This window comes from Salmo trutta, chromosome 26 (assembly GCF_901001165.1).
Source record: "Salmo trutta chromosome 26, fSalTru1.1, whole genome shotgun sequence".
Taxonomy (NCBI): Eukaryota; Metazoa; Chordata; class Actinopteri; order Salmoniformes; family Salmonidae; genus Salmo; species Salmo trutta.
The window spans coordinates 5,959,756-5,973,495 of NC_042982.1; the positions used below are offsets into that span (position 1 = coordinate 5,959,756).

General features: G+C 43.8%; 1 protein-coding gene across 3 annotated transcripts; it reads left to right on the plus strand.

Moving 5' to 3' along the window:
• Positions 1 to 804: 804 nt before the first annotated feature.
• LOC115162965 (uncharacterized protein C19orf47 homolog) lies at positions 805 to 8,969 on the plus strand. 3 transcript variants are annotated; one of them, XR_003869669.1, is made up of 9 exons: positions 805 to 907; positions 2,125 to 2,212; positions 3,865 to 3,979; positions 4,268 to 4,349; positions 6,006 to 6,131; positions 6,328 to 6,474; positions 6,758 to 6,831; positions 6,934 to 7,658; positions 8,280 to 8,969. XR_003869669.1 is itself a non-coding variant. In XM_029714516.1 (8 exons), the coding sequence occupies exons 1-8, from the start codon at positions 889 to 891 to the stop codon at positions 7,474 to 7,476; spliced, it is 1,194 nt and encodes a 397-aa protein (XP_029570376.1). In that variant the 5' UTR covers positions 805 to 888; the 3' UTR covers positions 7,477 to 8,969. The 3 variants fall into 3 exon arrangements, 2 of the variants coding, with proteins under 2 accessions (XP_029570376.1, XP_029570377.1); XM_029714516.1 differs by having other exon boundaries at positions 6,934 to 8,969; XM_029714517.1 differs by having other exon boundaries at positions 6,328 to 6,399; positions 6,934 to 8,969.
• The last annotated feature ends 4,771 nt before the right edge of the window (positions 8,970 to 13,740 follow it).

The following is a 13,740-nucleotide window of genomic DNA, read 5'->3' on the forward strand; positions in this document are numbered from 1 at the left end:
GGCCCAAAACTAAATGGGTTTTATTGGAGGATATTGAGAGGGTGCTGCATCAGTGGTACAAACACTATTACTCAAGTGATCGATCTAATGATGGTGCTTTGATAACTACACACTTGTCCTTGTTCAATGCATAAAATAAGTATCATAATTGATGAAATGTAATGCTCAATAACCTTCTCTTGCATCTGTTTCTGAATGAATCAATTTAACCTCTGATTATATTATACAGTACTGTCTATCTTTTTCAAATGGACCAGATGTTATGACAGTACACCTGTCATATTTATTTCTCTCGCTCTCTCTTTCTCTCTCTCTCTCTCTCTCTCTCTCTGTGTCCACCCCATTCTAACTACTTTCCTCCATTCTCTCTTATTTTACTTGACGGAGGGGAGGGCTTTACTCATCGTTGTTGTTGATAGACTGTGAAAGCTGAGTGAGCTATCCCCTCCGTAACTGTTTATATTTACCGTCCAAATCTTTATTGTCGAGAAAATGGCATTCAATAAACAGCAACATATTATCAAGGTGATTTGTTGTGTGTGTGTGTGTGTGTGTGTGTGTGTGTGTGTGTGTGGCCCAGTGGAGGCTGGTGGGAGGAGCTATAGGAGGATGGGCTAATTGTAGAGGCTGGAATAGAATAGATGGAACGGAATCAAACGTGGTCTCCACATGTTTGATCTGTTTGATACTGTTCCATTTATTCCATTCCAACCTCTGTCATAAAATGTAATGTCACTGAAATGTCTCCAAAAAATGAACGACAATTGATGGCAGTAGATTGAAGGCTTACACTGTACTCTGGTGGTGAAAATATGCCACTTCAGAAACGCAACGGAAATTACGTCACGAACGGAGCTGTCTCCTGGATGCAGCTGTTCTTCTGTGAACATGGCGTCCGTAACAACAGGTGAGTGATATAAAAGGGCCCAGATAACTTGGAAGATCGCTTAAAAAGACTCCAAAAATATTTAATTGTTATCAATTATTCTTAGAATACTGATTAAGGATGTTTATTTTTCAGAATGTAAAGATACTGTTTTCTGTATGTCGGTCTCAAGTGCCGACTAGAATGTAGTAGCTAACGTTAGCCGTTTAGCTAGCTAGATAACGTTAGCTATTCAAAATTGCTCATGCATCATTCTTATTTGTGGTTACATTTTTTACCACAAACAAAAGTGGGACTGATTACTAGTTTATCATTGGCGCCACCGAGTTGACTGATAGCTAGATTGACTACAACTTCGTACCTTACATTTTCATTCACATTAACTACTGTTAAATTGGCTAGCTAGCAAGTCAACTAGTAGCTAGTCAGCTAGTCCACAGCTACACATGTAACAGTTAGCGTTCTAACATTAGCGTGATGGAGGGGTAGATCGCTAGTCTAACAACTACCGTTACCGAAAGGTCGCTTTGTTTCATTACGTTTCGTGCAGGCCATCGTGAAATTAAACCTAGACAGAACGGTTGGTTAACTAGTTCAGTTAGCAAGTTATTTTATATGTTCGCGACGAGTAGCCCACACACTGCAACCAAGGCCCTTTAGCTAATGTTGGGACTGACTTTAGCTGCCTGTTGTCTCCCTCTAGTTAGCTAACCAGAGACCACTCAGTTTGATTAAAAAACGATTTTGTTGTGCCTGAAACTGTAAAATGAAGTCCTTTACACCTCACTGATCCGCTTTGACGGCAGAATTATCGTTCTGGTGGAAACACTGGCAATATCAAATGTGTCTATGAACCCCAGTGGAATTTCGCTGTCACCACAAGGCGATCCATCATGGTTTTATAAATAACACCTAGCTGGCTGGTCGAGCATGTGTTGTCTGACTTCAGCATGCTGTCCTGTCCCCAGGGTTTCCACTTGGCATCTTCCATTGGTGCTCACTGTATATGGATATAGCCTAATCAGATGGCTTTCAATTTTAACTTTGAAGGTCAATAAGTTATGGCTTTTAGTATTGCCATTGAAAAATAAGTTTGTCAAAATACGTTTTAAGATCATCACTTTTGTACAAGTATCTTTTAAGAGCTATATTAAACACTAAAGCAATTAAAGTCAAGGTGTTTGTTTTTTTATCAGCTACTTGAGCTGTTTTTAACGCTCCTCCCTCTGTCTTTTCAGCCACCTCGGAGTGGATCCAGTTCTTTAAAGATGCTGGGATACCTGCTGGTCTGGCTGTCAACTATGCCGTGTCTTTTGTGGACAACAGGTAATTAAGGCTGTCCTCACTCCCTGGCCTGGAACAGTTCACCACAAAATGAAAGATTGTCAGACATTTTTATTTGATTATTGGTCCCGTGTGGCTCATTTGGTAGAGCATGGGACTTGCAACGCCAGGGTTGTGGGTTTGATTCCCATGGGGGACCAGAACGAAGAAATATGAAAATCAGGGATGCGAAATGTGACCTACATGAATCGTGTAGAGCCGATGAGAAAAGTTGGGGTGTGTTATGGCACAGTGATGCCATCTGTTGGTAAATGTTAATTACTGCAACTCCAGTGTTTTTACCGGTGTGCTTGAGATACCCGGATGTGTTGTAATGTACTGAACAAGACTGGTCACTCGCATCAACGCCTCTGTCTCGTCATTTAACATTCAAACAGGGTGGGCTTTGGATCACTACTGGCTGTAAGCGAACGAGTGATGCGCGTTTGGCGCAATACTGGCTGTATCCAAGGCTCAGCCAATCATTCACATAACAGAGTGCAGCACACGACTGAAGAGACAACCAATGTGCTAGTTACAGAATCAGCGCGCACTCTGGAAAGACAGCAGTTCTGCAAAGCACTCAGCACTCTGCAAAGGCAGTTCGCCAGTTACAGCAGCGCGTCCCAGAACGATAACGAAGAGGTAGGTGAGAAGCCTGACCACGGAGACGGGGATGAGAAGTACAGGTCGACCGATTATGATTTTTCAACGCCGGTACCGATTTATTGGAGGACCCAAAAAAAGCCGATACCGATTAATCGGCCGTTTTTTAAAAATAGTTTTTTAATTATTATTATAATTTTTTTTTGTAATAATGAAAATTACGACAATACTGAATGAACACTTATTTTAACTTAATATAATACATCAATAAAATCAATTTAGCCTCAAATAAATAATGAAACATGTTCAATTTGGTTTAAATAATGCAAAAACAAAGTGTTGGAGAAGAAAGTAAAAGTGCAATATGTGCCATGTAAGAAAGCTAACGTTTAAGTTCCTTGCTCAGAACATGAGAACATATGAAAGCTGGTGGTTCCTTTTAACATGAGTCTTCAATATTCCCAGGTAAGAAGTTTTAGGTTGTAGTTATTATAGGAATTATAGCACTATTTCTCTCTATACGATTTGTATTTCATATATTCCATATCCCTCTCCTCGCTCCTACCTGGGCTCGAACCAGGAACACATCGACAACAGCCACCCTCGAAGCAGCGTTACCCATACAGAGCAAGGGGAACTACTACTCCAAGTCTCAGAGCGAGTGACGTTAGAAACGCTATTAGCGCGCACCCGCTAACTAGCTATCCATTTCACATGGGTTACACCATTGTTTAATTAGTTCAAACCTGTATTTACCCCCTAGCAGAGATTTGTTTTGTTGCATGTTTCAGTGCAAAAAGAAAGTGTCACCTTTTTGGGTACTCACCAGTTTGCATCCCTGGAAAATGTATGCACTCACTTTTGTAAGTCACTCTGGATAAGAGCGTCTACTAAATGACTCAAATGCAAATATAGAATGTAAAACATTTGGTATCAAGTCATGAATAATTTCCATTAATTAAGAATAAATTCTCAGCCATTCTTCTATTAGTAGGAATTAAATATCTATTTTCTCTCGCAATCCCACCCCTTTCTCACTCTTTCTGCAGGGTCCAGAAGAACATGCTGATGGACCTCAGTAAGGACATCATGATGGACCTTGGCATCACTGTCATCGGTGACATTATTTCCATCCTCAAACACGCCAAACAGGTCTACCGACAGGTAAGGAGAAGGCTTGTGTAGAGCATGATCGACCAGTCTATCGTGATCGATGGGCTGGTCGACCACCGGTCTAGAGAAATGATGGGCGGAAAGATACAACCACTTCCCGTTGCATCATTCTTTTAAAGAGCTTTTCGGGCACATGTTGGGAGCACTTCCTCCAATGCAGCACTACAAGTCATGCGAGAGAGATATGGTGCTTTGCCAGAAGACTTGCTGTTTTTAATGCTGTTCTGACAGAAGTTACTCCAATGCGGCCTCTCACCCACCTCCCCTTCCCCTCTCCAGGACATGTGCAAAATGGCCACACAGGCCATAACCTCAGGACAGTCCAGCGTTCAGACCGAACTACGAAGAACTGCCAACACCCGTGAGTATTTTGATTCAAAACAATGAACCGTTATGAATTTCATACCAGTGATTTGCTTTTTAGGTATCGCCTTTCTCAACGTGCTTAAAACTTCTTAGGGATCAAATCCCGTTAACGGGATCGATTTGACAACAGCCAGTGAAAGTGCAGGGCGCCAAATTCAAAACAACAGAAATCTCATCATTAAAATTCCTCAAACATACAAGTATTATACACCATTTTAAAGATAAACTTCTTGTTAATCCAACCACAGTGTCCGATTTCAAAAAGGCTTTACGGTGAAAGCATACCATGCGATTATGTTAGGTCAGCGCCTAGTCACAAAAAAACATACAGCCATTTTCCAGCCAAAGAGAGGAGTCACAAAAAGCAGAAAGAGATAAAATGAATCACTAACCTTTGATGATCATCATCAGATGGCACTCATAGGACTTCATGTTACACAATACCTGTATGTTTTGTTCGATAAAGTTCATATTTATATCCAAACATCTCAGTTTACATTGGCGTGTTATGTTCAGTAATGTTTTGCCTCCAAAACACCTGGTGATCTTGCAGAGAGCCACATGAATTTACAGAAATACTCATCATACAAGTGTTATACATAGAATTAAAGATATACTTCTCCTTAATGCAACCGCTGTGTCAGATTTCAAAAAAGCTTTACAGCGAAAGCACAACATGCGATAATCTGAGTACAGCGCTCAGCCACCAAAACAAGCCATACAGATACCCGCCATGTTGTGGAGTCAACAAGTTAGAAATAGCGTTATAAATATTCACTTACCTTTGATGATCTTCATCGGAATGCACTCCCAGGAATCCCAGTTTCACAATAAATGTTGTTTTGTTCGATAAAGTCCATATTTATGTCCAAATACCTCCTTTTTGTTCGCTTGTTTAGTTCACTAATCCAAATGCACAAGGCGCGGGCACTAAGTCCAGACGAAAAGTCAAAAAAAATTCATTACAGTTTGTAGAAACATGTCAAACGATGTATAGAATCAATCTTTAGGATGTTTTTATCATAAATCTTCAATAATATTCCAACCGGACAATTCCTTTGTCATTAGAAAGGAAAGGGAACGGAGCTTGTGCTCACGGCCGTGCGCGATCAACAACTCATGGCTTTCAGCCAGACCACTGGTTGAAACAGCTTTTATTCGCTCCCCTTTCACAATAGAAGCCTGAAACAACGTTCTAAAGACTGTTGACATCTAGTGGAAGCCTTAGGAAGTGCAATCTGACCAAATTTACACTGTATTTTGGATAGGCAATCACTTAAAAAAACTACAAACCTCAGATTTCCCACTTCCTGGTTGGATTTTTCTCAGGTTTCCGCCTGCCATATGAGTTCTGTTATACTCACAGACATCATTTAAACAGTTTTAGAAACTTCAGAGTGTTTTCTATCCAAATATACTAATAATATGCATATCTTAGCTTCTGGGCCAGAGTAGCAGGCAGTTTACTCTGGGCACGCTTTTCATCCGAACGGGAAAATACTGCCCCCGAGCCCAAAGAGGTTAACAGTGTAGGACGATAAGTCACCCCTTCCATCGCCAATGAGTAGCGTCACCCTCTTGGGTAATGCACGGGAGCCGTTCTGTGGCAGAATCCTCACCATATGTTTCTAATCCTCCTGTTTCTCTGCAGCCGCCACACGTATGATTGCCAATGCCTTGAGCCGCGACTCACCGCCAAGCACACCAGCCCATCACCCTGACAACCGGGCAATCTCTGTGACAGTGTCCAACAAACAGGCCAAGAGTGGCAAAGCAGGTAGCTACCCCCCTGTTCCACCCTCTGTGTGGACTGGCCTTCTCTCACTCTATCTGCCATAGCAGGAGGCAAAATCTCCCTAGCATAGATGTCACACTGACTCTCTCCATCTCCATCCCACAATATCTCATTATTTTTCTTCTCTACCTCTTTCCACCTCCTCTCTCTCTCTCCATCCTCTCTCTCTTTTTCCCAGTGCTGAGCCGGCCTGCTGACGAGGGGAACGGTCTGCCGGTGAAGCGTCGGCGCGTGACTGCAGAGATGGAAGGCAAGTACATCATCAACATGCCCAAAGGCACCACGGCACGCACCGCCCGAATCCTGGCCCAGCAGGCCAAGAAAGGTAGGGCCTCACCTTCTGGCCACGGCGAACCAAGGAAACTAATCATTCAACGCCCTTTAATGCTCATCCCACTAATATTATGGACTGACGCATCTAAAGGAAATTGGTCTTGGAATGTCTTTATCTCTTACCCTGATAAAGATGACCCCTATCCCTCACTAGAACCCCCCCCCCCCCCACACACACACACACACCATCACACTCTTTCTGTGTGTCTCTTTCAATTCTCTGTGTTTGACAGTATATTTATCTTTTTAACTCTGTTTCTCTTACCTATAAAAAGGGAACAAGCGGATGTCTGTGTTTGAGCGACTGGGAGCCGAGTCCAAGGCAGATACCACCACGGGCAGCAGCAAGGTGAGCCCTCTCTTTTGACACGCTACATGTGTGTCTGTGTGAGTGACGTTGAGTGTTAGTCAGGGCATGGCCTCTCTGCTCTCATGGCCCATCTCTCTCCAGGCCACGGGTGTGTTCAGTCGTCTGGGCCGAGCAGACGGAGCGGAGGAGGAGCAGGGAACTGCAGGAAAGGTTGACGTAGACGGAGTGGAAGAGGAGGAGGAGGAGGAGGATGATGATGATAGTGATGGAGAGGGTTCGGTCCTACAGTACGCTGGCGTCCTCAAGCGACTCCCACCCTCCCAGAAGAAAGAGCCTGTGGCCCCCAAGCTGGCCCCCACCACCCTCCGCCGCCTGGGAGGGAAATTCAAACTCCCCCCCACTGATTCTCCCTCCTCCTCCTCCTCCTCTTCCTCCCCCGATGGCCTCCCCTCTGCCAAGCTCAGTGTGCTTCAGAGACTGGGCAAGCCCCCTGCCTCCCCACCGCCTGCCGACACCCAGGACAGCCGGGTGACCAGCACCAGAAATAAGGCCCGGCCAGGCCTGTCCCTGGCTAGCCCCAAGGTCAGCAGCAGCACCAGGGCTGGAGGAGGGGAGAGTTTTGGGGCTCAGATGGACGTAGGGTCAGTCAATGTCTTTAAGAGACTAGGCAGCAGGAGAACCTAACACATATCAGGTCATGTCTAGACTTAAACAGTACCTTTTTATTATTTGGTATTATTCCCCCTACGTGTTGGAGTCATGAAAAGCATTGTGTTATTATATCCAACCTTTATAGAGGTTTGAGACGACCACTGCAATCGGCCTGGGTGAATGAACATTTTGGATGTTGCATCGGGTTTTGAAAGGTAAGTTTAGTTTCTATAGGCATAAAATGACCCATCCGAGCTAACTACATTTTTAGGTTAGACACATACAGACGAAAGAGAGCCATGCATGGGGCTGTACTCAAACTCTGCATTTTCTCCACGCTGCTGTTCCTCTGCCAAACAAGGAGATTAAACCTTCTGTACCCATCTCCAGCTTTTAGTGGTGTTGTTTTATACTATTGTTATGGCACGGCACCAACACAGTGGCCTCTTGACCTCATATCCCTCCAGTTGGGGATGCCATCCGTAACCCCCCCCCCCCCCCCCCCAGAAGGCTAGTTATTGTGACATGTTGATAACATCACATAAAGAGCTAACCAGGGTACCAACAGAGACCTGTTTGTGCTAACATTACACTCCTTGTCATGCTATGTTGGTTATATGACACAGAGTACAAGGGGTGGAATGTTAGCACAAAACAGGTCTGTATTTTAGGCTTTACAGAGTGAAGCTGGCTAAGTGATAAAATGGATTGTTGGAATGCACGATGTAACGTTATTCACCATATCACGTAAGCACTCACCTCACCTGGGCTGTTGACTACCTGGTACAGAAGTACAGTCCACTGCTAAGACTTTAATGCTGTAACTCTGGCCCTAGACTGGACAACAGCAACTGGCAAACAGCACATCAATGAACCTCTCAACCCACAAGCAAGAGCATCTCATCACCTCATTTTATATGAACTGTATTTGTAGAGATGTGTAAATGCATATTGCTTGATGATGCCTACCTTTTGAAGGCTCCACCACCACATTGAACCTCTGGTTGTGTACCTGCTTGAAAGCCAAGAGATTCTGAGTTGTCTGTTCACGGAAAAGGAAGTGACCCACCCTTGACCTGGAAGTAGATTTTATTGTGAGGTTTTTCCCGGGGCTTATTCAGTACGTAGAAATGTAACGTATAGAGCTCACATGACGCTTTAGTTGACTAACAAGAGAAGCATGTTAGTTCTGCACCATACCCTTTCTATCTAAATGTGTAATGTGCTTTCCTCTATAAGCCCCTGGTTTGTCATAATTCAGCATGGTATAGGAACTGATATGTAATGTCCCCTTGATGTTGATACAATACTTAGCAGGTGTTCGCCCAACTCAATGTCATTTTGAGACTGTCTTTTATTTATTTTTTATTAAACTTCACACCGGAACTTTGCTACACTGTATATATATTTTGAAAATCATGACAAAAAAAAAACATCCTTGGTTTTATCGTTTGTAAGATGTAATGGCACAAGGCACCCTGCCTTCAGAAAGTGATCTTGAAGATAAACAAGAAAATGGCGGGAAATGTCTCGCCTGATTTATTTTCCTTCCATCTTTGAGCTAGCTACTGCAGCCGTCCCGTCCCCCAGGGTTTCAGTCCTACGGGGTGCTCTTGTACTTTGGACCTTGCTCTTTTAATGAGATACCCTATCATTGAAATTGCAGGTGTGAGACCAGAGTCAATATTTTGCTTCTCGGTGGAATAGACATCGAGCTGATCATTTATCGAGGAGTTCAATAATATGTCTGGGAGTGTTGTGTGTTAGGGGTTGAGTCAGTGAGCTCCATCTTGTCAGTGTTACCTCCCTGGAGATGGGTGTCTTAGCCTCCCCCTCACACAGAAACGCGCTGCATCGACAAACACGGGCAGGAGCACAGCTGCTTCCACTAACCAGGCTTTGACAGTGACAGACAGACAGACGGGTGCAAGTGTGACAGCCTGTCCAGTCTTCTCCCACTCACTGTTTCAGACAGACATCATACATGGAAGAGAGCGAACTCTCATAGACCTTCACTTCATAAGGGGGTTAAGTCACTACTTTCACCTGTGATTTGTTGCACCAGTGGTGGGAAAGGTACCCAGTTGTCATACTTGAGTAAAAGTCAAGATGCCTTGATAGAAAATGACTCAAGTAAAAGTGAGTCACCCAGTAAAATGGTACTTGAGTAAAAGTCTAAAATTATTTGGCATTTTCTTTTGATAAGTGTGTGAATAGGACCATTTTCCTGTCCTGCTAAGCATTCAAAATGTAAGGAGTACTTTTGAGTGTGAGAAAATGTATGGAGTAAAAAGTACATTATTTTCTTTAGGAATGTAGTGAAGTAAAAGTTGTGAAAAATATAAATACTAAAGTGAATTACATATACCCCAAAAAACGACTTTAGTACTTTAAAGTGTTTTTACTTAAGTACTTTACACCACTGTGTAGCACCCACCTAGCCTGAAATCCAGAACCTGTTTAGCTACATTTCCACTCCTTCAAATCTAATCACATCAAATTAAATTTTTAACATGCACCAAATACAACAGGTGCTTACTTACAAGACCTTAACTCTATTTCTTGAACTTGGTTAAGAAAAGATTTACTAAATAAACTAAAGTTTTAAAAATTCTAAAAAGTGACACAGAATAATAACGAGGGTATATACTGGGGTTACCAGTACCAAGTCAATGTGTGGGGGTACAGGTTAGTCGAGGTAATTTGTACATGTAGCTAGGGGTAAAGTGACTATGCATAGATAATAAACAGCGAGTTTATTATAATAATAATTATAATAATCATCTGTACCCTGTGTCATGTGATCATGACAAGAAGTGGAATGATAACTCAAACCGACTGGTACCCAGGCTAGCACCCACCTAGATGATGCACAGAAACCATTTTTGCAACAGATTCCTCATCAGATCTTACAGTGGAGAAGTGATTGGGTGTAATTACGTGTCCGTGATCATTCGGGGCCAGAGCAGCTTTGCCAGAGGGAAAGTCCTCTGGGTCACTGCTGCTTAGTAACCAGCACAGTCCCACAGCAGGTGATGCTGTTCATTAATGTGAACAGTGGAACATGGGCACAGTGCATTCATAATAGTGGAGTGTGGCCGAACAACAACAACCATGGATTCTATACCAGTGTAGGTTTGTGTCCTGTGGAAGTAATGCAGGCTAGGCTATACAAAAGGGCACAACACTGGTATTTTTGTGGTTCAAATGGAATCGGGTCACAGATCATTGAAATTGACACCATTTTCCCAGAGAAAAATAACAGAAGAGTGGCATGGTGCCACTGAATTAGCCTACGTAGGTACACTACATGACCAAAAGTATGTGGACGCGTGCTCGTCAAACATCTCATTACAAAATCATGGGCATTAATATGCTATAACAGCCTCCAGTCTGCTGGAAAGATTTCTACTAGATGTTGGAACATTGCTGCAGGGACTTGGTTCCATTCAGCCACAAGAGCATTAGTGAGGTCAGGCACTGATGTTGGGCGATTAGGCCTGGCTCTCAGTCTGCAATCCAATTCATCCCAAAGGTGTTCGATGAGGTTGAGGTCAGGGCTCTGTGCAGGTCAGTCAAGTTCTTCCACACCGAACCCGACAAACCATTTCTTTATGGACCTCGCACTGGGGCATTGTCATGCTGAAATAGGAAAGGGCCTTCCCCAAACAGTTATTCAGACCCCTTGACTTTATTCAGACCCCTTGACTTTTTCCACATTTTGTTACGTTACAGCCTTATTCTTAAATTGATTAAATTAACAAGTTTCCTCAGCAATCTACACGCACTTCCTCATAATGACAAAGCGAAAACAGGTTTTTAGAAATGTTTGTAAATGTATAAAAACATTAAAAAAACAGAAATACCTTATTTACATAAGTATTCAGACCCTTAGCTATGAGACTTGAAATTGAGCTCAGGTGCATCCTGTTTCCATTGATCATCCTTGACATGTTTCTACAACTTGATTGGAGTCCACCTGTGGTAAATTCCATTGATTGGACATGATTTGGAAAGAAACACACCTGTCTATAGAAGGTCACACAGTTGACAGTGCATGACATAGCAAAAACCAAGCCAAGAGGTTGAAGGAATTGTCCATTCAGCTCCGAGACAGGATTGTGTCAAGGCACAGATCTGGGGAAGGGTACCAACAAAAATTTGCCAGCATTGAAGGCCCCCAAGAACACTGTGGCCTCCAACATTCTTAAATGGAAGAGGTTTGGAACCATCAAGACTATTCCTAGAGCTGGCCGCCCAGTCAAACTAAGCAATCGGGGGAGAAGGGCCTTGGTCAGGGATGTGACCAAGAACCCGATGATCACTCTGACAGTGCTCTAGAGTTCCACCATGGAGAACCTTCCAGAAGGACAACCATCTCTGCAGCACTCCACCAATCAGGCCTTTATAGTAGAGTGGCCAGACGGAAGCCACTCCTCAGTAAAAGGCACATGACAGCCCACTTGGAGTTTGACAAACGGTACCTAAAGACTCTCAGACCATGAGAAACATGATTCTCTGGTCTGATGAAACCAAGTCTGAACTCTTTGGCCTGAATGCCAAGTGTCATGTCTGGAGGAAACCTGGCACCATCCCTACTGTGAAGAATAGTGGTGGATGCATCATGCTGTGGGGATGTTTTTCAGCAGCAGCAGGGACTGAGAGACTAGTCAGGATCGAGGGAAAGATGAACGGAGCAAAGTACAGAGAGATCCTTGATGAAAACCTGCTCCAGCGCACTCAGGATCTCAGACTGGGGTGAAGGTTCACCTTCCAACAGTTCAACGACCCGAAGCACAGCCAAGACAATGCAGGAGTGGCTTCAGGACAAGTCTCTGAATGTCCTTGAGTGGCACAGCCAGAGCCCAGACTTGAACCCAATCGAACATTTCTGGAAAGACCTGAAAATAGCTGTGCAGAGACGCTCTTCATCCAACCTCACAGAGCTTGAGAGGATCTGCAGAGAAGAATGGGAGAAACTCCCCAAATACAAGTGTTCCAAGCTTGTAGCGTCATACCCAAGAAGACTCAAGGCTGTAATCGCTGCCAAAGGTGCTTCAACAAAGTACTGAGTAAAGGGTCTGAATACTTATGTAAATGTGATTTCTCAGTAAAAAAAAAGAAATATGAAATTAGCAACAATTTCTAAAAAACTGTTTTTGCTTTGTCATTATGGGGTATTGTGTGTAGATTGATGAGGAATAAAACAATTTAATACATTTTAGTATAAGGCTGTAACGTAACAACGTGGAAAAAGTCTTCCCTGTGGCTCAGTTGGTAGAGCATGGTGTTTGCAATGCCAGCATGGTGTGTGCAACGCCAGGGTTGTGGGTTCGATTCCCACGGGGGGCCAGTACAAAAAATAAATAAATAATAATGCATGAAATGAAATGTAAGCATTCACTACTGTAAGTCGCTCTGGATAAGAGTGTCTGCTAAATGACTAAAATGTAAATGTAAAAATGTAAAAAGTCAAGGGGTCTGAATACTTTACGAAGGTACTGTGTGATGTATCGTTAAGATTTCCCTTCACGTATCCTCCTGAGTGGTACAGCGGTCTAGGGCACCTCATCGCAGTGCTAGCTGCGTTACTACAGATCCTGGTTTGATACCCGGTTGTGTCGCAGCCGGACACGACCGGGAGACCCATGAGGCGATGCACAGTTGGCCCAACATTGTCCGGGTTAGGAAAGAGTTTGGCTGGGATGTCCTTGTCCCATTGCACTCTAGCGACTCCTGCGGCGGGCTGGGAGCATGCATGCTGACAAGGTTGCCAGGTGTACGGTGTTTCCTCCGACACATTGGTGCGGCTGGCTTCCGGGTTAAGTGTGCATTGTGTCAAGAAACAGTGCGCCTTGGCGGGGTTGTGTTTCTGAGGATGCGTGGCTCTTGACCTTCGCCTCTCCCGAGTCCGTATGGGAGTTGCACAGATGGGACAAGACTGTAACTACCAATTGGATATGACGAAATTGGGGAGAAAAACATATTTCCTTTCACTGGAACTAAGGGTCCTGAACCATGAAAAACAGCACCAGACCATTATTCCTCCTCTATAAAACTTTACAGTTGCCCCTATGCATTCGGGCAGGTAATGTTCTCCTGGCATCTGCCAAACGCAGATTCATCCTTCGGACTGCCAGATGGTGAACCATGATTCACCACTCCAGAGAATGTTTCCACTGCTCCAGAGTCCAATGGAGGCGAGCTTTACACCGCTCCAGCCGACGCTTGGCATTGCGCATGGTAATCTTAGGCTTGTGTGTGGCTGCTCGGCCATGGAAACCCATTTCATGAAGC